This window comes from Apaloderma vittatum, unplaced genomic scaffold (assembly GCF_000703405.1).
Source record: "Apaloderma vittatum isolate BGI_N311 unplaced genomic scaffold, ASM70340v1 scaffold29381, whole genome shotgun sequence".
Taxonomy (NCBI): domain Eukaryota; kingdom Metazoa; phylum Chordata; class Aves; order Trogoniformes; family Trogonidae; genus Apaloderma; species Apaloderma vittatum.
Window position 1 is genome coordinate 11,343 of NW_009700109.1, and position 25,313 is coordinate 36,655.

General features: G+C 42.9%; 1 protein-coding gene across 1 annotated transcript in view; it reads left to right on the forward strand.

The window, feature by feature from the left end:
• Nucleotides 1-208: 208 nt before the first annotated feature.
• Nucleotides 209-25,313, forward strand: part of LOC104280858 (slit homolog 3 protein-like) — a gene marked incomplete at both ends in the record, with an annotated part of 32,249 nt that continues 7,144 nt past the window's right edge. The window contains 4 exons of the mRNA XM_009878648.1: nt 209-306; nt 6,867-7,006; nt 18,985-19,078; nt 24,383-24,520. Of these exons, the coding sequence (XP_009876950.1) occupies nt 209-306; nt 6,867-7,006; nt 18,985-19,078; nt 24,383-24,520 (470 nt within the window). The remainder of the gene's footprint in view (nt 307-6,866; nt 7,007-18,984; nt 19,079-24,382; nt 24,521-25,313) is intronic.

A 25,313-nucleotide genomic window follows, 5' to 3' on the forward strand; every position in this document is an offset into this window, starting at 1 on the left:
GATACCAAGGTACCCACCAGTCCCGTTGGCCACAGCTGTTGCCCTGCCTGAATTCTCAAGTGATCAATGTATCTGTCAATAAAGAACATGCGGGGATGTGATGGGTCTGAAGACCACAGACCTCCTGTAAATGGTGAGGGAGCAAGAGACATTGATTCAGGTGACATGAGACTTACTAACCTTGTTTCTTTTGAATTTTTCCAAATAGGGTCGAGACTGCAGTGTGCCCATTAATTCTTGCATTCAAAATCCATGTGAGAATGGAGGGACCTGCCACCTCACCGAGGCAAATAAAGATGGATTCAGGTAGTAACGCAAAGTCCATTTAAAACGAGTTGATAAAATTAAATGTGCTTCTACTTTGCATTAATGTACTGTGATGGCTACTTTGTAAAAGCTGCTGCATGTGACACTTGTGTTTGCCATACAAAATAATGAATTTGTTTTCATTGGTGTGATGTTGTTTCCTCTGAAACAGGCCTCCTTATTTTCTCATAATGGAATATACTCCTAAGAGCTATTTTGAGCAGTCTCCCTGATCTATCTTGTGTTATCTGCATGCTAATTTTCCTCTGGGCATTTCAAACTCACATATACCCTTTTTGTGTGTGTGTGTTTGTAAAGTAAGCATCTGTTGCTTGACAACCAGATGCAAAATGTTTTCATGCTGAAGAATCCATACACAAACAGACTGGAAAGAAACAGTTAAAAAACGTGGAGAGGTTGCCACATTTTGAGCATTGTGCCTGCTGGAGAGTAACCTTTACAGCTTGGTGTTACCGATTTCAGTTTTCCCCTAGAAAAGTGCTGTAGCCTGCATAGGTGGGGAAACTCCAGAAATTTTCATGAGGTACCTGGGAGATTTGTGCTGCTACAGGCACTACTCTACAGCTAAGAAAATACAAGTTTGAAGCTTTGGCCACTAGTTGTCGTTGAAGTTGACAGGAATGTTTCTTTAAAGAGTTGCTGAAATTTTCATGGATTTCATCCTCAGTATTTGTACTATTTGTTGCACTAAGTATGTACAAAAGTACACTATGCTGCATATGTAAAAGCCTCACTCCTAAATTCTTTTATACTTTACCGAAGCCCCTGCTTTGTCCTCTCCTGTCTATAGCTTCCTATCAATAACAGCTGGAGAGAGACCCAGAACCACAAGGTTTATAAATGGGGTAAGCAGACCAGTACAGCTTGACTCCAGTTTGGTTTCAGCTGTGATTAAGGCTGCTCCAGCTGATGTTAACTGTTTGTTAACCAAGTCAGCAAACCTGAGTCATCTTGTGTCAGAAAACAGAATATTTTTCAAACTAAAAAGGGCTGGGTGAAAGTCTGGGTGACTGTTGGCTGTGGTGGGGGGTCAGCACTCCACTCCTGTTCACCTGCCAGAGCTAGGATGCCTTTTATATCTCCAGAAAAGCATTGTAGCTTCTTTTTGATGCCCCAAATCCCTCATGCAGGAATGAGGCACAGAACATCTTCCATTTTGCCCTGTAGGGGGGATAAATTGGGGGAGCAGAAAACAGGAGAAATGCCCCAAAGCTTCTTCCTAGCTCTGGGCCTGCCCACCCTTTACAGAAACACATCCAGAGGGTTCTGGACGCAGGAGTAGGGTGGGAAAACACAGGTTGATGGAGATGGAGGGACACCATAGGGCTCTGTGGCAAGTAACTACCTGAGGCTTTCAGGCTGTGAGGAGAGGAGTAGAACACAAGGTCTCCATGAGGGGCAATTTAGAGCTCAGAGCTCATCTCCTGGGTTGAGGTACGTCTGTAAGGTCATGCTGGTCCTTGCTGGAGGGAGAGGACCAGGAGGCTCTGCAGATCCTAGCACATGCAAATGGTCGTGCTCCTTGACAGGGCTGCTAGATTTTGATGAAACCACTACTATGATCGGATGTACCCCTTATTGATTCAGTGATTTTTGGTGTACAAATTCAGGTTCAGTTTCTGCTTGAGAGAAATAAAAGTCTGGTGGTCTTCGTTCGGGTTCTCTTCTGGTCGCCCTCACATAATTCTGTTTAGATAGCTTTTTCCAGCCTGTATTGAAGCAAAATTGTACTATATTAGAATATCTGTTTTCTGTCAGTCGGTACTCATTTTTCAAAAGTGTAGCTGATACTAAAAACATGCTAGTAAAACATTTTATAATATCCATAGTACTAGAATGAAAGGCTTCAGCTTATATTTTGGATCAGGTTTTTCTTTAACATTTTTGTTTTGTTCTATGACAGAAAGTAAAAAGTTTTGAATGACCTGAAATGAAAGCTACTTCTGAGTTTTTCCCATGAAGAATTTTATAGTTTCAGAGGCTTTGCTTCAGTTCCAAATGAACGTCGTTTTTGAGATCCTCTGTAAAGCTGCAAGGGTGGTTTTCTTACTTAACAACATTTGAGGGTTTTGGGGAAGGTTTCTGCTTTTATAGTTATTTATATAGTTTCAGTTGGTCTAATAAAAGACACATAAAACCATATCTCATCAAAATCTTGCTTCATAAAATTGAACATTCAGCTCATTGCCATTTTCTCTCCGTGTTTTTAATTCAGTCAGTCCATAGCCCCAGCGGCTCCAGAGAAGAGGACTGCGGAGCTTTAGCATGTCACAGAGAAACGTGGTGTGAGGATGGAACAGTCAGTGGCAGGGAAGATAAAGAGACATTTTGAGATTGAATTTGGTTGGTTGGTTGGAGTTTTTTGGTGGCAAATGTCTCCAGTGGACGGCAGCAGTCAGAGTTATGTGCATATGAATTGCCTTCATCAAGATGGGAAAACATTGCCTTAGATTATATGCTGTGAGGAAGCGGATGTCAAAAACGTTTCCATGAGAGGCCTCCTTGGATTTTTGTGTTGTGTGGCCTGTAAAAGAAATTATATCTTCTGTATATTCGCTTCCCTAGGGAAATATATTCGTACACAAGCTCTGCTGCCAAACTTGTCAAATCTTTACTCTTGTAAAAAAGAAACTTAAGCCAAAGCTCTCTCCCTATGAAATGCCAAGCAGTTTAACTCTCAAGTTTCTGTAGCCTTAGACAAGAAAATTACATTTTGAATAATGCCAAGGTGGTGATGTTCCCCAGGCAAAGACAGGAAATTCATAGTTATGAGTGAGATTCCAGCCTGACTCGCCCGCTGTGCCCGGTACCCACTAGGGCTGGCCGCAGCAGGGGAGTGAGAGGCTCAGATTTGTTGTAATAGCACGTCCTGGTGGGGCAGCCCAAGGGCAAAGGTTCAGCTGGAGATCTGCAGTCCCTCTTGGCATCTTTTATCCTTGCATTTTCTCGATTCTCAGTGATTTTTACACTCTTTTTCAGGTAGGATTGACTTCTGTATTAAAGAATAGTTAAGTGACATCACGTGGCTCGAGGACTGTAAACACAAAGTTCTTCCTCCCTTGGAATTGCTCATTCTAATCTAATCTCGTCTACGTCCTTTGACAAAAGGCTGCCAAAAAAGATACTTATTGGGACCGATTAAAAAAGATGGTTGATCAGACATGTCCTGGTCATTTAGCATGCCTGTGAGCAAGACTTTGATGAAGTAGGCAGAGCTCTCAGCTCCGTTTTAGTTAGCCACAGGCAACCAGCTGATCCTTGATAACCTGCAGCGCTGGGAAGCAAAGTCTCTGGATTATTTTAACTTCTCTCCATATAAAACAGCCTCGATTTTCCAGAGCATTTTCTTTAGCATTTTCCACAACCTTTAAGTTCCCTCATAAATGTAAAATCCTGGAACTGATTAGCTCCCTAGTGTTAATTCTGCCTAGTTCAAGGAAAAACGTTGTGCTTCCAGACTTACAGGCTGCTCCATTGGGATGTAGCTGTAAAAAGCTCCTTTACCAAGAAGCTAAAATATTCGTGAAAGAATTTACTATCTCTATTTAAAAGTTGATTTTTTTGAAATGTGATACACTGTATATATGACCATTTTAATAAACAAATGCTAAACTGTTTCATTAGAGTTTATGAAAAAAATAAATTGAATATAGTAAACTTAAAAAATGTCAGTATAATGCAACTCCAAAAGTTTACCCCCAAAATGCTTATCATTAAGTTCTCTATTCCCTTCCACCTTCATGAGGATAATGGGGTTTTATTTAGTTCTTTATTTTGGGGGGAAAACACAGCACTGATGGAAAAACTGCTGAACTAGAGAAGTAGGGAATTCGGACCATTATGCAATCACAGCATCTTAGAAAATCGTATTTTCCTGTGTGGTTCCATGGTTACTGACATCCAAATAAAATGCTATCTCACGCTGCTTCACTATTTAGTCAGTACAAAGTCTCTGGAATTAATTTTCTCTCTCGGTCAGCTGAAATCCAAGTTTGATGACCTTCCAGTCACTCTGCAAACTGTGTTTTACTTCTAAGGTTTTTTGTTTGGTTGGTTTTTTGTTGAGGTTTTTTTTTTTTTTCTGGGAAAATAAATACAGACAGTCCCAAACTGCAACTCTTTCAACCTGTGGTTCAATCTGTGTCCTGAACAGCACGTTTTGTCTTTTAATTTCAGTCCTTGTATTTGGCACATTTGAATGCAAATCAAAATAAAGAATCGTACGTAAACAATAATGTAAAGACATCCTACAATATATACGTAGCAGTAGCCAAATGTCATCAATTATGCTGACATTTCTTTTAGTAAGGAATGTGTCCTAATACTAGAATTGTGTGTTAACAATCCCATATGTATTGTTACTAATGGTAACTCTACTGAGCTGAACCATTACTGTGGTGGTATTTAATAATATAATTTTTAATTGCATACATCCAAGTTGTCCCAGTCCTTTTGTGGAAGGGAAATGGTGCTGTGTTCGCATAAAAATAGGCAGTGCAAAGCCACTCTTGTTGCTTTTCTCTAAAGGGAGAGAGAAAAAAAAAAATGTTCTCCCAAACTGAGACCATGGATGCCAAGTTGCAGCCTGGAGCATGCTTTTATGGCTGACTTCGGTTTGTAATTGAAAAGGGAGACATAATGAATGTGTCACTGTATTTAGATGTCTTTAACCCTCTCCCCAACACTTGCATCACAACAAAAAATGGTGTGCCAGCTCTTCTTCCTTATCAGCCTCTGTGATCCTCTGGATCATTGCAGGGTCAGCGAGAGGACATGTTTCAGTAGCAATAATGAGCCTGAGACAAGAAGAGAAAATACTTCTTACTGATTTATTGTGTCTTAAATTGGATTTATTTGCACGGGTTTGGTTTTGCTTATTCATTGTGAAGGTTTTCTAACTCTCATCGCCTGTGAATGGCCCCTGCAGAGCCGAGTGAAGATGACTGTTGGCAGGTGACCTATATGCGTGCTCTGTTCCCATCTAGATCTTGCCATTGTGGTGGCTCTGGACAAATTCCCTGCCCCTTTTCTTTCTCTGTACTCTTCCCTTAGTTTCTGAGCTTGCACTATGCTGTGAAGAATCTAACCTTATCCTCAGGACCTGCTGAAGGTGGATGCAGAGCTCTGTGTTATCCCTCCCCCAGGAGTCCCCGCACTCTGCTCGCTCTGTGGCACACAGGAGTAAATGCCATGCTGACAGCAACCAGCCCAAAAGTGCTGCAGTTTTCTTCACAGATTCTGAAGACCTATTTCTTGAGGGCATTCCCCTCCTCAACCCCATGTCACCTCCATAAAGCAGGATAACCACCCCATGTCCCCTTTGTCCATCTGAGCTGAAAAGAAGGACCCTACAGCTGTCTCCACGCTGGAAGTTCTTCTGGTTTCTGAAAGCAGTGGATGGCGATTAGTGTAATGGATCTGGTGCTTTCTGGTTTTCCTCCTCAGCAGTCAGTAGTATTTTATAGGTGTTCAGTTCCTTTTCTGCCACCAGAACTTGCGTGGGAAAGGAAATGAGCAGCTGAGCGAGTGTGTCGTTTGGACTGGGACTCGAAACAACCGTCCCTTCCACACACGCTTTCTGGGAATGGTGAACAATGATGCTGACGCTTCAGAACTGACGCTTCAAATATTGTTGCTGGCTTCTTAAAAGACATTGAAATGACTGAAGCACTTAGCACAAGTTTTTAGGCTCTCTCTCTTTAGGAGATTATGGCCTCTGCCTCTTCCTCACTTACAACTCGTTTAAAATACAAAGGTTCTCCGTAACTTCTAGATCTAGAGAGGTAACAGGGATGGAAAAAAAATTAAAGTCATTCTTCAGGTTTCGTGAGATAAATTATTCAGTGCAATTTTTTGTCAATAGTGTCCACATCCTCACAGAACCATCACTAAGCTCTGCCATTGTTTGATTTTTAGTTGAATTATCTAGACATCATCAGCTCTTCTACAAATAGGCGTTGGAGGAGGAGATGCAGAAGTTCTGAAACTTTGCTGCATGGTTGTAAAACTGATCATTCCCAAACATTTCTTGTTTGGACAAGTTAACAAAGTCGTAATAAGAAGAAATTGTCCGTGTCTGTAAAACTCAATTTCAGCTGTTATTCTTTAAAGAGAACAAGCTATCCGAAAGCTGCCAAGCTGCCCTATGATCATGCAGTCCTCGGTAGGCAAATATCCACACACTTAAAAATCATGAACAGACAAGCCAAGAATTTGAATATTGTGATGAGTGCTTACTCCTCTGCCCTGGAGTCGCTTACTTCAACTCAGGGCTAGGGTTATCAGCAAAGAAAGCAAAGGGAAGCATGGCAGAGGCTGTCTCCTGCAGATGCTTTTATGTCTCATGTAAATAATTACATGACCCCATGAACCGTCAGACTGTGCCTTTTGCCAAACACGTAGGGTTAAAGTGCTTTGTACTTCACAGCTTTGGCTCCAGAAACTCATTTTTAGGTTTTCATTTCAGTTTTATGCCTCAAACTTTCTGCCCTTTCGGATCCGTGCTAATTTTATTATTTATTTTCTTTCTTTCTCCAAAGCTGCTCTTGTCCCCTTGGGTATGAGGGGGAGAGGTGTGAAATAAACCCAGATGACTGCGAAGACAATGACTGCGAGAATAACTCTACATGTGTGGATGGGATCAACAATTATGTCTGTCTGTGCCCTCCCAATTACACAGGTAAGAAAGGGCCGCCAGGAATCCATGAGGAGTCCCTTCAGGCGCGTAAAGGAAGGTCCAAATGCACGTTTACTTGGTCCATGAGTGTTTAATTAACCAAGAATCTAGTCCCATTTTAAAGCAACCTGGATGTCTTACTGGAAAGGTGTTTGTTCTTCCACTATTACAATACACATGTTCACTTTTCTGAGTCAAAATACTGATGTCTCATTGTAAAATGCGTTAAGAAATAGTGAAGCTTAGGATGTCAGAAAATCTGTGCTTCTACACTCACATTTTATAAATGTATTTCAGAAGTATTGCCAGTACTGAGCAGAGTCTGCTGTACAACTGTTCTGAATCTTGGAAAATAAAAATTGTTCCTATATGATTTATGGTAGGAATACAGCTTTGGGGGTGTGGCTCACCCACAATCTGAGGTCTGCATTTATTAAAGAAAATGAGCCTGACACTGTGCTCCTTAAATTCATTGTCTCTGTTTCACAAGTGGAGGAGCAAAGGCTGTGTAGGAAATTGCAGGCTTGGTTGTAGTCTTGCAGTGCCAGCCCAGCTCGGCAGATGTGCCCTCACCTCCTAAGCCCACAGTGACAGGAATTGGGAAATGAGTTAGAAATGGGATTTGTGTCTCCAGCGCCCATCCTGCATTTCAGGTAAAGTTCTTCCTAAACCTTCTGCACGAGCAGAGACCCTCCTAACTGGAATCTAGAAATGCATTTTTCTCAAGTCACGATTGGAGCATAGCGTTGGGTCCCTGGAACGGCGTTAGCGTGGCCGTCCTGGCTCAGCGTGGAGCCGTAAGGAAACACCTGCGAGAGTTCCTACTTCCAGCCTTTGAAATGGGTTTATTGCCTTCTAAGCATGGAGGAGTAATGAAGGGCTTCTTGTACGCTGGGATATATTACATGTCAGGGGATTTAACGAGGATCAAGCTTGAGTGGCTGAGTAAGGCAGGAGGAAAGCTTCTAGAATTTCCCAACTCTTAAAATACTTTTGTGGCTGATACAAAGGAGGCCCATGTAAATCTTGAGCTGGGAAAAGCCTTATAACTTGAATGTACATTTATTGGAGTTCGAAAATGGTCTTTCTGCCAAAAAATGAAAAAGTTCAGCTTAGTGGAGTACAGAGTCTTGCTTATAGGATGTGGAGCCCATTGTGCTTACTTGTGCACTATTTATGTGAACTGTTCTTGGGTGGTTTCAAACAAAACTCCATACAAGGAGGCACAGTCTTTACATTTACAAGAGGAAACATATTTGCCCAGCCAAGAAAAGTCATATCTAGTAAGGAAATTAATCCAGTCTATATGCAAATTTGCTTTCCTTTTCACAGACATATTGCAGTTTTTCTTTTTCTTTTCTTTTTTTTTTTTTTTGGCAGACAAAAAAGGTAGGAAATAACTAGATTGGGATTTCTTCTCAAATGGCAATCTGGATAGGGGCCAGAGAATTCATACGATACTTCAGAATCAGTTTTGAAATATTTTTAATCAACTTCCAGCTTTTTTCATTATTATTATTTTACCTGTCTGTTCTGTGCTTATGCTTTATTAGGGGGAGTTTGTCAAATACTAGACCCCAGGCTTGCAATGTGGGATACACACAACTGTATATACCACACAATTGGATGTATCACACAACTTTATATGCCACACAATTGGATGTACCACACAATAAGCATTTGCAATCGGAGTGCAGGCAATCGCTTTGACTACAGTTGAAGCAAACTGAGTTTTTGAAAAAGTACAAGAAATACTTCTGGACAATATAATATGAATCATAAGCGAAAAAGATTGCAAAGACAGGGCTGTTGCTTAAATTGGAAATCTGAAGGGTTGCGGTAACTCATGTTGCTTAAAAATAGGAAGAGTTTAGTGAACTGTGATGAGAGAATTACCTAAATGTGCTTCTCCTTTGTTTTGGAGCCTGATGAGTCACCTGGAAGGACTCACGAGTGGTCTGTGTTACACCCGGGGGTCGGACTCGGTGTTTCTGTGCTGGTAATCTGTGATGTTTTGAGTAACGTTCAGGCTCTTGGTCGTAGGATGCCCAGCTCAGCTGTTGCAGATTCCTTTTCTCAGCTGTAGAGGTAGGCAGGCTGTGGTAGCGCTGCGGCGTAGGTAGTCTGAATCCCTCATCACTCTTGTGGCCTTGGATGCCATAACTCTGGTAAGACTGCAGTGATGTTACAGTGAACGCCGCATGTATGAAATATGTGTATGTCGTAATACAAAGAATAGTCTGAATACAGGGACAAACAAGAGCCAAGAGCATCTATGTGTGTTATTCCGTAAGAGATATTTGGGATCCCCCTCAATTTAGTTGACTAATGGTTGAATCATGATAGTAAATCTTATGTTCCTAAATGAAATGCAAATTAAAAATGCCTGTGTTGGAAGTGTTGACTGTTGACAGACTTGCAGTATCCAGGGTTTGGGTTTTTTCCATACCTTGGTGTTTTCCTGCTTTATCTTCTGTCTGTCTAGTTTTACTTGTTATAGCCTTTTTAGGAAACAATATCTCAAATAATGATGCATAAATTTTGCTTTCTTTCATTGGAATAATGAAGGCCAGAGATCTTTGTTCAATTAGTAACTTTTTGTGGTGTTTTCCTTTAAAATTCTTTGACAGTCTTTTCCCCTGCTCAGAGCAGATGAAAAATGGCCACTTTGTAAAGTGACTGCTGAGGGAAGGAATTTCCCACGCTCCAGTCCCATTTCGCTTTCATTTTAAATAAAAAAAAAATACCAGAAACCAACCCACGCTCACACAATAGCCTCCTTCCTAGTTCCATCTAATAACTTGAAAACAAATATAAATTAATTCTATGAAACAGCTAAAGGAGACAAAACAGAAAGGGAGGGCAGGCAGATGGCTGACTGCTATAAAAAATATCCAAGCCATTACCTGTACCACCAGGTTTTCTCACCACTATTAAAGTCAGAATTTTCAATGTTTGTTGCCTGTATTTACATAATCAGACCCATAGTCGTGCTGTGTAGCAGAGTCCTGATGACTTTTCTTGTCAGCTGATGTCTTATTTTTCCTCTCCCCGAGTGGTTATTTTAATCTTGAAGCTAAATTATAAATGTGTATTATATTAATTATATTAATAAATTATAAATGTGTATTAAATGTGTATTTTAAATGTGTATCTCCAGGATAACCGTGTACCCAAATCCAGCCAGCTCTAAAGCCCAAGCACTCCGTGGGCTGGTTTACCACCTGATCAGACCCCTTAGAGGGTCACAGCTCCTCCTTACAGTTCTGTAGGCTTTCCTTCTCTTCAAAAAGGAGCATATATAGGAACATCAAAAGAGGAAGTTATGAATTAGATTGGTCACCCCAGTTCCTTTCCTTTTTGTAGTTTTCTAGTTTTTGTCTTTGGGGCTTTAACATGGACTGTCTCCAGCTGTCGGTGTAGACATTCCGCTGTCTCCTTGGCTTTGTGTTTTAAAAACGTCAGACAAAATTCATGCAATTTTTCCCTTCCCTTCCTTTTTTCTGCTCGCTGCTGTCATAGACCGTCTTGAGAGCCATCACTGTTTTGCTTATAGTTCTGAGTTCAGATATAGAATTTCATACCTCCGAAAGGAGATCCTCCCCTGAGTCTCATTATTCTCTGTGCTTCCACTTAAAGAGGTGTCCAAACATACATGAAAAACTAAATGGGCTGTACCAAATAGGTACTAGGTACTCTGAATGGTTTTATGCTTTACTTGTTAGTTTATTTTGATTGGTTTGTTTACTGTGATTTTTCCTTCCTCCTATCTGTTTGATTTTAGCCAGAAGCAGAAATATGTAGCATTAACAAAAAAATCAGGAAATATTTCATTTTTTCGCTAAGTATTCTAAAAAAGCCTCAGCAAATAGTCACACTTCTTTGTTCTGAAACTTAAAAAAAAAAAAAAAAAAAGTGGCTTCTACTACTGAAAATAGGTCTTTTCTAAAATACATGGCATCCTAAGGCAGGGAGAGGGGGGAGAAAGTGTTTTAAAATAGTTTGTTTCCCTGGGAAAAATCTGCAAGCAGTTTGTATCATAAGGAAAAAATATCTCAGAAAAAACCCCAACAACTAGAAACTATTTCTGGTTTCATGTGTTTGGAAGAGAAGGCTAAGATCTCTTTTACCTTAGGGGACCTTGTGGTGTCCTGTGGCATCTGAGATTTTTGCAGTTATGCTACTTTTAGACAGAACACTATTCACTGTTAGTGATTATGATCCCTTTTTTTCGGGCGTATCTGATTGTGGTAACGTTGCTTGGCCAAAGCCAAGCGCTTTGCCGATCCAAACGACTCTGGAAGAAAGAAATTGTGTGGTGACTGGGGACCGACACGCTTTGCTGGAGCTCTCCAGCCCGTTTCCCATCACTGACCGTTGTGATGCTGATCTGCAACGATCCCCAGTGGCACCAGTGGCAGCTGAATGAAGCTGAGAAGGGTCAACTGTAGGGCTTTTTATTTTCACCTTGTGAGTTTTTAACTGTGTGTTTGATACAAGAAGTTTTTAGTAGTGGTCGTTCCACAAAGATCTGGGCAGCCTAATAAAAGGTGAAGGCTTAAACAAGCGCTTTATCATCAGCCTCTTTTAAAACTGTGGAACATCAGCCTTAATTTCCTTGAGATGGAGAAAATTGTGGTCAAAGTTTGGTGTAGTTTCTTCCTTTTCTTTGAAGGAGTTCTGCTTTACATGGAAGTCTCTCAAGTTTAGTTACTTGGCAAATGGGAAGTGGGTTTGCTTTCTGTGCAAAACATAAAAGGCACCCACATTTCCCACTTGGGTAACAGAATGTGAAGCACTGGAAGAGCTGGAAGTTTTTAGCTTTATTTGAGAGCCTAAGCCCACCCGCCCTGTTTTATTAAGAGGGAATCACATGTCATTGCTATCAGATCAGACTCTCTTATGTCCTTGTACTGGCACTGAAGAAAGAAACAGCGCGGTAGGTGGTGGGGCTGCTGTCTTCAGGCTCAGTGTGGGTGCCCTGTTGTGTGGGACCTCGCAGCTCCAGGATTTCCTCTGGTCATATTCTCATTTTTTAAGGGTAAAGTGTCATGTTTGGGGAACCAGATATACTGAAGAACTTCTCTTTGTTCATCATGACCACAGTGCATCTCTAAGAAAATATAACCTTAACTACTACCACTGTCTTAAAGGATGGCTGGAGTGGACACCATCCACAAATGATTTGTTAAATCCAACCTGTGAAGAAACACCTCAGAGGGTTCGACGTTAACCACAAGCCCATTACTTGCCCGCTTACTGGCAGGTGGTGCAAACCGCCCAGTTACTGAAGCTGGGAGGGGCAGAGTCCACCTATGGACAGTCGGTGTACTCAGCACTCCGACACCACAGCAACGACCACATTAGAACTGTCAGTAGGAAATGAGTAAATCAGGTGTTCTCCAAAGACCCCCATTGGTTCAAAGGCTGTGCTGGGTTTACATGGCAAGGTTTTGGAAGCAGAGGAGTAGGGAGGAATGTAAGGGTGGCTTCTGTGAGAAGAGATCAGGAGCTGCTCCACTGTCAGACCTGCCACTGCCCGAAGCTGAGCCCATCAGCAATGCTGATGAAAAAATGTGAGAGAACCAACTATGCAACTGCCAAAGGACCTGAAGAAGAAACAGAAAGAGGTACTCCAAGTGCTGGAGCAGAAATTCCCCTGCAGCCTTAGGAGGAGACCGCAGTGAAGCAGGTTGTCCCCCTGCAGCCCGTGAACGACGGGCTGTGGAGGTCCTGTGGAGGACCCCTTGCTGGAGCAGGAGGGCATGCCCTGAAAGAAGCTCCAGCCCATGGAGAGCCCAGGCAAGGAGCAGGCTTCTGGCAGGAGCTGCAGCCCGTGGAGAGGAGGAGCCCATGTAGGAGTAGCTTTTCTGGCATTTCTGGCAGGAACGGTGTCCCTTCACTCTGTTCCTGAAGACCTGTATCCCATGGAAAGGATCCACGCTGGAGGAGTTCTTGAAGAACTGCAGCCTGTGGGAAGGACCCGCGTTGAAGTTCATGCAGGACTGTATCCCACGGGGGAAGCCCGTGCTGGAGCAGGGGAACAGCCTGAGAAGGAAGGGGTGGTAGAGACAAAGCATTATGAAGGGACCACAACCCCTGTTCCCTGTGCCCCCGTTCAGACCAGCATGAATCTACAGCGTGCCCAGTGTCCTGGTTTGGTATCGGCACTGTGTCCAGTGTCCTGTCTGGATGCTGAGCCCTGAGAGGGTGGCTCAGAAAACGTATGGCATCTCAGCTGTGACTGGATGCACTGGATTCTGGGAATAACTGAATCGATCCCTAATCGATTCCAGACAAATCACACAACTGGGAAACATCCACATGAAGTAATACAGCTCAAAAATGTCGGGGGTCCAGCAAAAGTAGGATCTGTTCCAGGCACAGTGGTTAGGAGGGATATGCAAGTTACCACCTTGGAAGAGCACTGGAAATTGTCTGGTTTAGTTAATGTTTTACGTACTCTGTTGTTGGGGCTTTTGGGCTGTTGAATATGATTTTTTTGTACTTTGGTGGGGCGTAGAACTGGAATGTATTCCTTCCTCAAGACTCAGAAATAGTGAAAGGAGCATTATTTCTCTACCCAGTTTTGCCTTTGTTTAACCTCAAGATTAGAGATAATCGCTCCTTAATTCTGGAAAACAAGGCGCTTTGGGAATCTCAGTGTGGAGTCTATAATGTCAGTTTCCTGCTCAATAGTCCAAAACCTGATATGTGAAAGCTCAGATAGGAGTTTTTAAAGCATTGTTACACAGTAAAAAGCATAAAGTAACTTTTAGTTCTTTGCCTACTAAGTACTGTGAGCAGTGTTCATCCGGCAAGAGCAAACTTCATTAATAACGCAGAAAAAGAATTCTGCTACAGTGCATTCCAGGTAGTTTCTTTTATGTTTTGGTATCTAACGTGGCAGCTACTGAAGGATTTTCAGTTTCTCTTTTCTGCATTGCAAGTCGAAACAGTTTGGAAGTAAAATATTAACTTTTTTTTATATATATCTTCTAATGTGAGCCTCAAATAATTTTCATCAAAAATCAGCAACATTCCTAACTGGATTATTTTCTTGGAGGAACATCCTATGCTTGTTCCACTCAGCCATTTTCAGGTTCTGTGTTTGCCTGAAGTTTCCAGTTGGCCATGACTTCTTTTTAATAACTGAAAAGAGAGAAGGGGAAGACAGAATACAAAAAACATTTCTTCCGGTACAAGTTATTAGGTATAAAATGAGTAATCTCTTATGAGAAAAACAGTATGGTATTTTTTTTATTAGCAGTACAGAGAAGAGTTCCATTCTGGCTTACCTGGCAAAGCTCAGAAAATTGCAACACACTATTTAACCACTCAAATATATATCTTCTCCCTGCGCAGCCTGTAAAAGTTTCCTCTGTGGATAAAGGCCAGGCTTTCTTCATCCTTTCTTCACTATAAGCACTTTCCTTTTCTCAAGTCATGTTGTGAAATTCTTGATGGCATTTTTGCTTTTAATCTTCCAAACCCTACAAAAGCTTCTCTTACATTAAGGATGAGAATATTTTCTGTGTTGCTTTATCAATTATTTCACGAATAACCTGAATGAGAGAACAAAGTGTCACACAACTGACACAGGAGACAAAAGACAAATTCATCCAACTTGCTGGTTGCAAATTGGTGGTCTAGATTGTCTTTTCAGAACTGCAGTTTTGCTTACAGATAAATAATTAAAATATGATTACTGCATCCAATCTCTCTTTTACCGATTAAGGAGAAATACTGTAGCTTGGATCCTGGTTTTAAAAGCCTAATGTGGCATGAAATAAATAGCTCTCAATGACAGCACAGAACGGAAAAAAAAAAAAGGTGATTATTAAACTGTGTGTAAAAGTCATCTTTATTGCTCTATTGTTGTTTTGGCTTCGTTCTGAGACGTGTGGAAGGCTACAGAAAAGCCTCAGCATGTTTCTTGGCAGCTCGTCGTAAGCAGTGAGCCCTGTGAAAAGTGATTGTGGAAAACCCCATGAAATTCATGATTCTGCTGAAAAAGTAAGACCAGGAAAGCATTGCATGAGACCAAAAAAAAATGTTTTGCTGTGGTTTTTTTTCTTTTTGTGAAGCAACGAGCAGTGCTGGTGAAGCGGACAAGGGAAGTAGTTTTGAAGGGGCAGAACACCTTTTTCTATTCTGGGATATTTTTTTCCTGTCTTTTTTTTTTTAATGCATGAGACAGCAGCAATGGGGCGTTCCACCTGTTAACGTTCCACCTGTCAGGATGACTTGGCTCTAATCTGAAAGCTAGTTTTTTTGTGGCGGATCAGCCTGCTGCCTTCGTCTGGATAATGCTTCCTTCTCCTAAACAAGCACTCGTTACCTTAACAAGTTCAAAATGCGGTGCCCAACAGCTGAGGATGTGCCTTTCTTCCCAAAGGTGCCCTCTCTCTTCAGGTCACACCTCAGTTCTACAACCCCCAGAGCTTCATTGACCTGATGCCTCCGGCTGCTGTGAAAAGTAAAATCTGATGGCACAAGTGGCTTCTCTCTTGTAAATCTGATGTAGCCTTAACTTTCCTTCTTTAGGGTGCGTTGCGTGGTGAGCTGTTCTTTTCAGCTTGGATGAAAGAGAGGGAGTGTGGCTTGAAGCAAAAAACATGATTTGGGATTTAAAAAATGCTTAACTGATTAGAAAAGAAATATAGTTGTCATTTTCCTGTCTTTTCTATAAGCATTTCAGAAACCCTCGTTTATCCAAATTGGAGCTCTAATTTGAGAATACCTAGGAGAGAGGAAAACAGGGAGGTTGGATTGTTTTCCGCGTTTGGGAAGGCATTACACTGAAGTGTTATGTTGTTTTAGCATGATCAAATATCTTCCACAAAGACAATCAGGGCTGCTAGAAGTTGGCCTAAGATTAATGTCCAGTTTGTTTTTCGGTTCGCATAGCTATCTGGTGAGACTTTTGGACTAGACCTTTAATTGCTGCACAGAGAAGCAGCCTTGTGTCACTCCAGAAAAAAAAAAAAAAAAAAGAGAGGATCAGATTTTTCCTCTGATACTGACACTGAAGTGGCCAATGAGTATTTCACTCTCAGGTCTGAGGGCAAATTTTTTGGCCCAAATATTTTCTGAGTGAATAAAATATGAGAAAGTCTCTGTGTAGCTGGTGCCTTGGGTTTTGCTTTCCAGAAAGTGTTTTATTTCCCTGGCATGCTTTCTGCAATGTCTAGTGAGCATTGGTGGAGCCTGAAATAATGTATCGAGAAGAATTTTCTTCCTGAGATGAGGCTGCTTTAGTTGCAAGACATTCCCAAGTGAGCTCCCTAATGAGTGATAGATGGGAAAAATAACAGGAAGGATCCGTAAATGTTCCAAGTTTTGCATGAAAAATGATAAATTTTTTTTGGATGCTATGTTTGGTACCTAGCCTAGAATTCTCCTACATTTTGATAGTGGTGCCTTCAGATTGACACTGTGAGTCATAATATTTGACATTTGGGGAGATTTTTACTGGATCTCTAAGCACTTGTCAAGACTGTTGAGAAGAATACTTTAAGAAGAATTATGATTTCCTTTGAGAATTTATGAATCTGTTCTTTTTTTTTAAAGGCTGCTTCTTTTTCTTCAAAACAACAAAAGAAATAGACGCTTCAAAAGTATGTATTGACCATTTTTAGCGAAGGGATAGTTGAAGACATCTATCCACACTGTATCCGCTTATTAAGCAGTCTTCCAAAAATATTCCCAGCTTTAGATCATTGAATCCTTTTAACATCCCCAGCTAGTTACTTTTTTTCATGTTTATTTTCACATGAGATTTGTAGCACGCGAGGGACGTGAGGAGTACCAAGACGACGAGCTGGCAGTTGTCCAGGTGTCGTAGCAAGTCCTGACCTGCTTGTGTTCAGATCTGCCCAAAGGCCGAGGGAGCTACTTTCCTTTTTAGTATTTGGGAGGGTCAGTGGGCTGTGGATTTGGTGACTGCTTAGTAAGCAAGCCTCCCTCCGGTTCTGCCACCTCAAAAATGTGTTAATAGTTGTCCCCAGTGACAGCTGTGTTCACATCTGTAAGACCTGAACGTTTTTAGTTGGCTTTTGAGGAATAACAAAGCACGATGGCAAACCTCAAGTCCAGTGAATGTTCTATTTCCCTGATTCCCATGGATTTGCAGCATTTAATATCATTGCCATGTCCCCTTTCCTGAGCTGGGTACAGTCACTACATTCACCCAGGATTTGTCCAGGGCTGTTGCAAGATTTGGTAGCACTCAATAGCGGTGGCTTCCTGGGATTCCTTGGCTGCAGACAGAACTGGTTGTCTTATAACTGATATTGTGAACAATAAACTCTGCACTGCAGATGGCCATGCCAGGCTTTCGAGTATTACAAAAAAAACCAGCCCACTAAAAGTCCTGAGGGTACGTTTTACATACCCTCACGGCACATGAAAAGAGAGCTTATGCTGGTAGTACCCTCCCTCATGCCTCCTGGGCTTGAGTTTGTGCTCCACTTACGCTTGACGGCTCTCAAAAGCAAATACATTAGGCGTTCCATGTTTGAAACAAAAAAATGGAGTAATTTTTGCACATACATGCTATACTTTTGTTCTAAAAGGAGAAGTCAGAGAGCTGTGTAGCTTTTGCTGTAGGGAGGATAGAGGCTTGGGAGAGAGACCCTGCAGGAGTGATCTGGGGGTGTTATCAACTTCAGCCATCCCTGTCACCAGCACTCAGCCTCAAAACTGCGCTCTCGGTCATCCCTGCCAGATCACAAGGTCAATAAAAGACAGACGGTTCCGATTTGCATTTTCCAGCTGAATTTTGATCTTTGTGGTTTGCTTGGCATGTGTTTCCAGGTGTTTCTCTGTAGCCACTAGAGTTAGACATTTAAGGATTTTTGAAAACGAGGTTTCTCCCAAGGCAGGTGGAGCTGCAGCTCCCTGAAAACACGGCTGAACCATTGCCAGCCCACCAGTGCCTCCCACGTTACTGCCTTTCCCCACACTACCCGCGTGACTTGTTGCTCATGGGATGGTAGATACAGTGTGCAGGCACACAAAATATGCATAACCTTGAAACCCTCCAGATGTGGTCTTCTGATAAAGCTGCAACAGGGACTCTGGGACTGTAGCTTTTAGGGGGTTCTGTGCTGAGAATACCTGACCTTTGCTTTTCCTGCAAGGCTTTGGGAGGTGTGGGCTCGGTTTCTCTTGGTTTCTTGGGAGGGCAGAGATTTCTGTGGTCTTTGGCTGGATCTCAAATCCCGGGGTTCTGAAGTGTGACCTTATAGTTTAGGGCTCAGAGAAGGGCGGTGTTTAAATAAACTATCTGGGTTTGAACATTTTAGAACTATTAATTACTAAAATTTATACAAATCCAGGGAGGTGCATGGCATGTAACGCACCATACCCAGAAACAGCTGAGCTGAGCTTACATGTGATGGATTTTTTTCTGAAAAGACATCATCTCCTGTGAGCACAATAGAGCTAGCACTTTTCTTATAAATAGTGAACGTTTTATAATTGCATGCAGTCCTAAAGCTGGTTCCTATTATTGAGTTGCAGAGGTTTTCAGAGGGAGGGTTTGTGGGTTGTTGTTCTTTTCCAGAATTGTGTCCAATCAGCTTCTTTGGCAGAGTGTTAACTATGGCTGAAATATGTTTCATTGCGAAAATGTTATGGTCTAATGAGCACTGTTGCTTTTGTTTGTCACTTTGTTGCTTTGATAGAAGAGGCTCTGAGTCATGAACTGCCCTTTTGATCCTTAGTCTGTCTGCAGGTAGAGTTTATTTGCCAGTACTTTTTACACCAGCCTTTTCAATTCATGGGATAGAAACAGTGTGGTCACTACAGGATGGTGGAGCCCAATTTAACTAAGTCTCATGTGCCTTCACAGGCAACATTGGTGCTTCCTGCTGTACTACTGAGCTCTCTCTCCACTTAGGGAAAGTTGCCACCCCTGAGCTGCTTCAGGATTGCCCAAGTTGTGTTATAGCTTTATCGCTTCTCTTTTGCCACAGGTGAACTGTGTGATGAGGTGATTAACCACTGCGTTCCTGAACTAAATCCTTGCCAACATGAGTCCAAATGTCTTCCCCTTGACAAAGGAACCAGGTAAGCGTGGGTGTGTGTTGGCCTCCACACACTGGGCAGATCCGTCCGCTGGCTTGACTAGAGTTGAACTGGCAATGAGGTTGGGGTACGAATCAGCAAAATCAATGCAAGTAGTGCAAGACTATATATACTTCAGACTGTTTCACATTTTCATTTTAATGCAACCATACATACTTTTCTAACTTTCTGTGGTTTACTGGAAAATAATGGATGTACCCCCAGAGCAAAGACATTGTTCTGGAATAGAGCATGGCAAAAGGAGTACTCCTGGAACAGTTACTGCAAAGTATCTTATCCTGCATCAGAAATGTAAGGACAGTTTCCTTATGCATTCCTTACGGCATCCATCAATTCAGGCAGCATAACAGGAGCCTTAACAGATGTAACTTGGCTCTCCTCAGCGCATGCTGGCTCCAGTGTTTAAAACCCAGTCCCCATTCTAACTACTGAGATGGGAAAGATAAACTCGTGGCCAGAGCAGAAAGCTGCAGGTCAGGAGTCTTCTGTCGTATCCCTGCTTTAGCTGTTGTCTTCTAGGATGGCCAGTGGGCTCAGGGTGGGCAGCAGCAGCAGTGAAGAGCTGAACTGGATGGCTCTCGCTCGGGAGCTGCCTTTTTTCTGTTGGCTACAGAGCCAAGCCTTGCTTGGCTTGTGTTCGGTTTTGTGAAGCCTGTGTTTGCATTTGCATATATGGAATGACATTGACTGTTTCACAAGGGCAAAATAAATCCTCGTGTTCTAAATGGCAGTAAAACATCTGGAAATTTGGGGGCTGGGGTGTTTTGAGAGGTGCGCAGTAGCAGCGTGCGTCACGTGGCTGAAGAGGGAATTTCAGAGCAATTTAGCAAATAGAGGCAGTTGATTGAAAAGTCAAGCTCCATGGAAAGTTTGCCTAGAAAAGAGCTTGGAATCAAAGCAGTAAGGAAGGAAGACAAATGTAAGGGAGTTCAGCGCAGCGTGAGCTGCGTTCTGCACTTTCCCCTAAGGCTGTTTTCACAGCAGGGCTGCAGTCCTGGGTGTTCACCCATTCCCTCCTTGGAGGCAGGGCTGGTGTGTTGGGAGGGACACCTTTACCCAGCACCCACAGTGTGTCGCAGGGGAGAGGCGGCAGCACTCTTTGGTCTTCCTCGTTACTTGCAGTCAGGGTCAGATTGTGTCCTGTGAGGCAACCAGCATGTTGAGAATAGTGTAAACTAATACACAGGACATTTCAGGATAGTTAAAAGGGAGTGAACCAAAATTTTAGAGATGCTGGCTATCTGGAGGGCACCTGAATCTGTGCTAGGCGTCAGTCTGTACAACTGGAGCCTTTCTTTTGGGTGAAAATATCCAGACAGAAATGTTTCCAACTCTCGAGGAAGATGAAACTACTAAATGATTAGGACAGTTCCTGAAATGATGCACAGGGACTGGATAAGGAGGTGTGTACCGGTACATAAATAGTCCCCAGTGTTCCTTCCAGCTTTTGTTCCTCGTTAATCCATCATTCAGCTAATCCAGCAGCTACATCATGTTCGAGGCAAAGGCTTGTAAGTCCAATTACCTTATGATGCTAGATGCATGAAGGGATGGAGACAGCTGTGGTGCTGTATGGTTTTACTCTAGCTCAAAGCATTTTCATACCTGTCACCCAAATAAATGGAGTAGATAAGACACTTCTTCCTGCTTGCTTCTAGAAAAGTGTTCTTTACAGCGGGGCCATTAACCCTTAAGGGGAGCCTAAATAGCATGTATTCTCTACTACTGCCTGTTGCATTATTCTTCCCACTATTGATAAAATGCTACAGAAAAATCAGAATTTCTTTAGTTTTTCTGTCCCATTTTGATCCCTAGCAGCCATACTTGAGAGGTGAAGGGGTTTGCCCAGCCTTGAATGTAGATTTGTCCAAGTATTGCTTTTTCTTTCTTACTTTAGTCGCACCAAACCATTCAAAAATGAGCTGAGAGCCCTCAGCAGCTTTTTCAGTGACGTGTGATTGCTACTGGGTCTCACTGCAAACAACAGTCTTGGCTCCTGTGCTGCTGCTGATCCCTTGAGCAGTTTGGTCTCCTGACCTGTGATGTACCATACATTTAGCACGTAAGGGCACACGGTAATGCCACATGCAGAGTGAGTCAGGCTCGTGCTCTGGAGTTGGGGAGTATTAACGGCAGGATTCAGGCTTGTTCCTGAGCTGACCATCCACTTGTCAGGTTTGTGCCCTGGGCATGTGAGTAGGACCCGCCAGTGAAGAATATAATAGAATAAGGACACCAGCGAGTCTGTCTGTCTGGCCTTCACCTCTAGTCTGTCTACAACTCTGCAGAAGGAGGAAAAGACAGGGGGGAAAAAAAATAGGAAGCCAAGTTATTAATTGGTATAGGGAGGGAAATTCCATTCTGGCCCTGCAATAGAAGCCATGATTCACGGCTTTAATACAATAGACATTGAGTGCATGCAGATGCAAATCCCCTCGGATAGGCCAGCATTTTAAATACCATTAGACATGTTTTTAAGCTCTCTCTGATACTGGGAATGTTGCCATCACTACAAGGCTGTAGCAGAAAGCAAGATTTCAACTGCACTGGTGTCAGATGGTCACTGAGAAATGAGTAAGCCCATCTAATTTTACTGGGATTTGAATATGTTAAAGTTTCTTTGCCATCATCTTTACTGCATCGTACTTTGGTACCCAGTCACTTGCTGGCTCTAGGTGGGGTGGGGATGGAGCTCACAAGCCATCATTTCCTGGTGGTAAAGACCTTGCGTTTCTAGGAGGAGGCTGAGGCACTCATCTGGATGAGTTTCTTACCTACTGTACTCCAGGCATGCATTTTTTGGTAGCTTCAGGCTAGACGTGACACCCTAGAACCTCAGAGATGACTGACCCAAAAGGAATTCCATGTTTCTGAAGGGAAAGCCAAGCTTGGAAGCAAACTCTGATCTACTTCAGTGAGTGTTTGGCTGCACAGAGCTCTTTGCTTCCTAAGCTAAAATTGCAGGTGGTTTTCCTCACTTCCAGCCTCCACATCTTTATGGTGCTGTTACTATAGAAGAAGAGTAGCTTTCTATATGCCAGAAAACAAAACGCAACAACAACAAAAAAAAGCCCAAACCATTTAACACAAAGAAGTGACTTCTTAAAAAAATAACTTCAGGAAAGGAACATGTTTTTCCATTCACTGTATTGATGTTGGAGCATGGTATAAATATACTTTATTATTCTAAAGCTTGGAATTATTACCTGACAGCTTAAAATGCTGATTTAATGCAGCCCTGCAGAGAGAAGTGGTGGTTCTGTCATTACTGAGATAGCCAATACACATCATAAAATTGATGCATGGCAGCCCTGAATAAGGAACGGCACATCGTTCATTATTACATCACTTTATATTAGGACTGCAGGGATCAATAAAAAGCAACAGGATTAAATGCTGCCAATTCCCCCCACAAAGTCTTTTGATTGACACTATTTGCTTGCAGGTGTGACTAAAATGTTGCCAAAAAAACATTGCCCGCTTCTTTTGATTTGGGGAAGGAACACGTTTTGCTCTGTTTTGTCATCTCCATTTTGTTAATCACAGTATTCCCAGAGCCACCAAGGTGTAAAAAAGCAATTCAGGCCTGCAGAGCTGGAACATCAACCATCCTGTGTTTGTGGAGGGTCATGATGGGGGCCTCTCCTGTAGGGAGGATCGAGAAAGAAAGAATCTGTATCTACATAACATTATCCATCCTACAGCTGGCAGGTTAACTCATAGGCTTTGCCCTAGTTTCTCCTTTTTCAGCCGGTCACAAGCCATGTTTTTAAATGAAGACTGAAGGTTTTTCTTCGTGCTTGAGCTCGGCGGTTGTAGAAGCCCTGATGCTGTGGCAGTCATGGTCGTTAGCATGCCCAGGACCTGCTGTTGCTCTCCAGCAGCTTTCACCCAGACTCCTTGCCTTGTCCGGATGAGGTGGGGAGTGGCCAGGAGCCAAAACATGCTATCACTTCCAGCCAGATTCGGGACAATGACTGCTGCCTGGGAAGTGGAAATATCTTCTCTCATCAGCTCCCATGTGTCCAGCTCCTCTGAAGAGGATTTTCCACAAGGAGCCTCCTCCTGCTCTTACTGCACCAGGCTGCTGGCAAGAAGGAGGAGGAGGCCAGCAGAAGACACTGGGGAAGCCGTAGTTTCTCTCCTGATGCCCCCTCCCTCAACTTTGTAATGTCTCTCCTCTTCCAACTCTTGGTGGCAAGCGCACAGGGTCCAAACAAGGGGCTCTATAGCAAGAGCACAGACCTCTTTTTTATTGCTGAAGTTCACTGTAGCTCTTTGGTTGTTTTGGTTGAAGTGATATGCCTTTTGTTTTCCAGATGTGCAGTAACATCCAGCTGGGAAGAGTAAAATATGTTTTATGGACTAAAGTGTGCTCATGACTAAACATTGTCTACACTATAGATTCAAGAAGAGGCTGTTCAGCAATCCCAAAAGATCTGTTCCAAGTCAGAGGCTTTGGGATGTATTTTCTATTGTCAGGTTATAAACATCTGCAAGGCTTACGGTAGAAATGCTGATGCAGCTTTCATGCAACAAACTTGAGAATTATGTAAAATAAAATAAACAAAGGAAAACACCAATGTCTGCAGGTTTGGGTGCGTCCCATCGTGTTGCTCCTACTAATGCCATTACCCCATGGCAGTAGGTACACACTCCTCCTGAGTCTCACCAGGTGAAGGGGCAGGCTTCAAAGACAACTTTCTGTAGTTGCAGCAGCATTTGCTGTGCTTGGGAAATGAACAGCAAACAGGTGGTGGTCTCAAAACTGATGGTCTTTTTGTGTAAATTCGATGAGTTTTATGGCTTGCTTGCAGATTGCTTCCATTTGGAAGGTGGAACCTTACTGTGCTCTGTGTTGCTGCCCAGAGCCAACCTCAGGCCCTGGGCAGCGTGCAGGCATTGGCAGAGCGGCGGTCGGAGACATCAGAGCATCTGTCCTTGCAGAATATTGCCCTTTGAGTCTGTAAGGTTAGGGAAGATGTTGTCATCTTCAGTGTAATTGGGAGACCGCTGTATGATCACTGTTCTCCACAGCCTTGGCTGAGGAAAAGCAGTGATGTGGTATTGCATTGCTCGGCTTGAATTTAAGCAGATTGCAGAACCTCAGCTGCAGACAGACCGGAGGGACTCGAGCGTGTCTGATGGCAGGAGTTGTGCTTGATGCTTCCAGAAACGATTGCTAACACCTTTCCATCTCACATCAGCTCGGTGCTGAGCTGCCTGTGTGTGCTATTGTCATAAATGTTGAAACAAGCTATTACCAGCAATCTTCTTGTATTTCAGATGCGAGTGCTTGCCGGGTTACAGTGGAAAGCAGTGTGAAATAGATGATGACGACTGTGTGGGGCATAAGTGTCGCCATGGAGCTGTCTGCGTAGATGCAGTCAATGGCTACACCTGCGTCTGCCCTCAGGGTTTCAGGTACGTGAGAGCCAGCCCTCCCCTGGACTGTCACATAGTGTTGGGGCACTTTTCTTTAATTGCTTTCATCCTCAGAGCTAATCGGCCTCTAGATATGGTATCGATCTGTCATTCCTATGTGAATGGATGGCTCAGAGCTTCAAATCTTGCAGCTGAAGTAGGTCTTAATGAGTTAACGGAGTACAGGGGGTTGATGGTTCTTGCTTTGAAAACAGCAGTTTGCCTTCTGCGCACTGCTGTGTTAGTCTGCCTGCCCGCCCGCCCCAGCCTTTGCAGGTAAAACACTAGGTAAGGCGCTTGCATGAATTCTGTGGAGATGAACTCCGGGTGCATGAGGGTGAGCAAAGGATAATGGAATTATATATACGAGCCCTCAGACGTGACTGCAAGAAAACGTGAGTCCGAAGACTTTGTGCCAGTGTCTCTGTGCCCGTTGGTGGATGGGCTCAGCACAATGTGGGCTGTACATTTCCAGGCTGATTCTGACGGCTGCCAATATATCTGACTCCTGGAAATCTCTCTGTCTGTCAAAGATAAGTGTGTTGCTCCAAATGGATTCACTAATCATTGCCTGAGGCTGGATACTGGCTTCCTTCCAGCTAAACCTTTTCTGTGTTTGAAATACACATGAGACAAAGAAGGAGCACCTGTAAAGATCAGTCTCGACAAAGCAGAAATTGCACGAACACTTATAAATCATTTTCTCTGCTTTGTATCTGCAACTGTTTTCATTCTTCTTGCTTTCATCCTTGCTGGTTTGGGGCTTTTTTTCCCCCTCAACACACATTTTTAT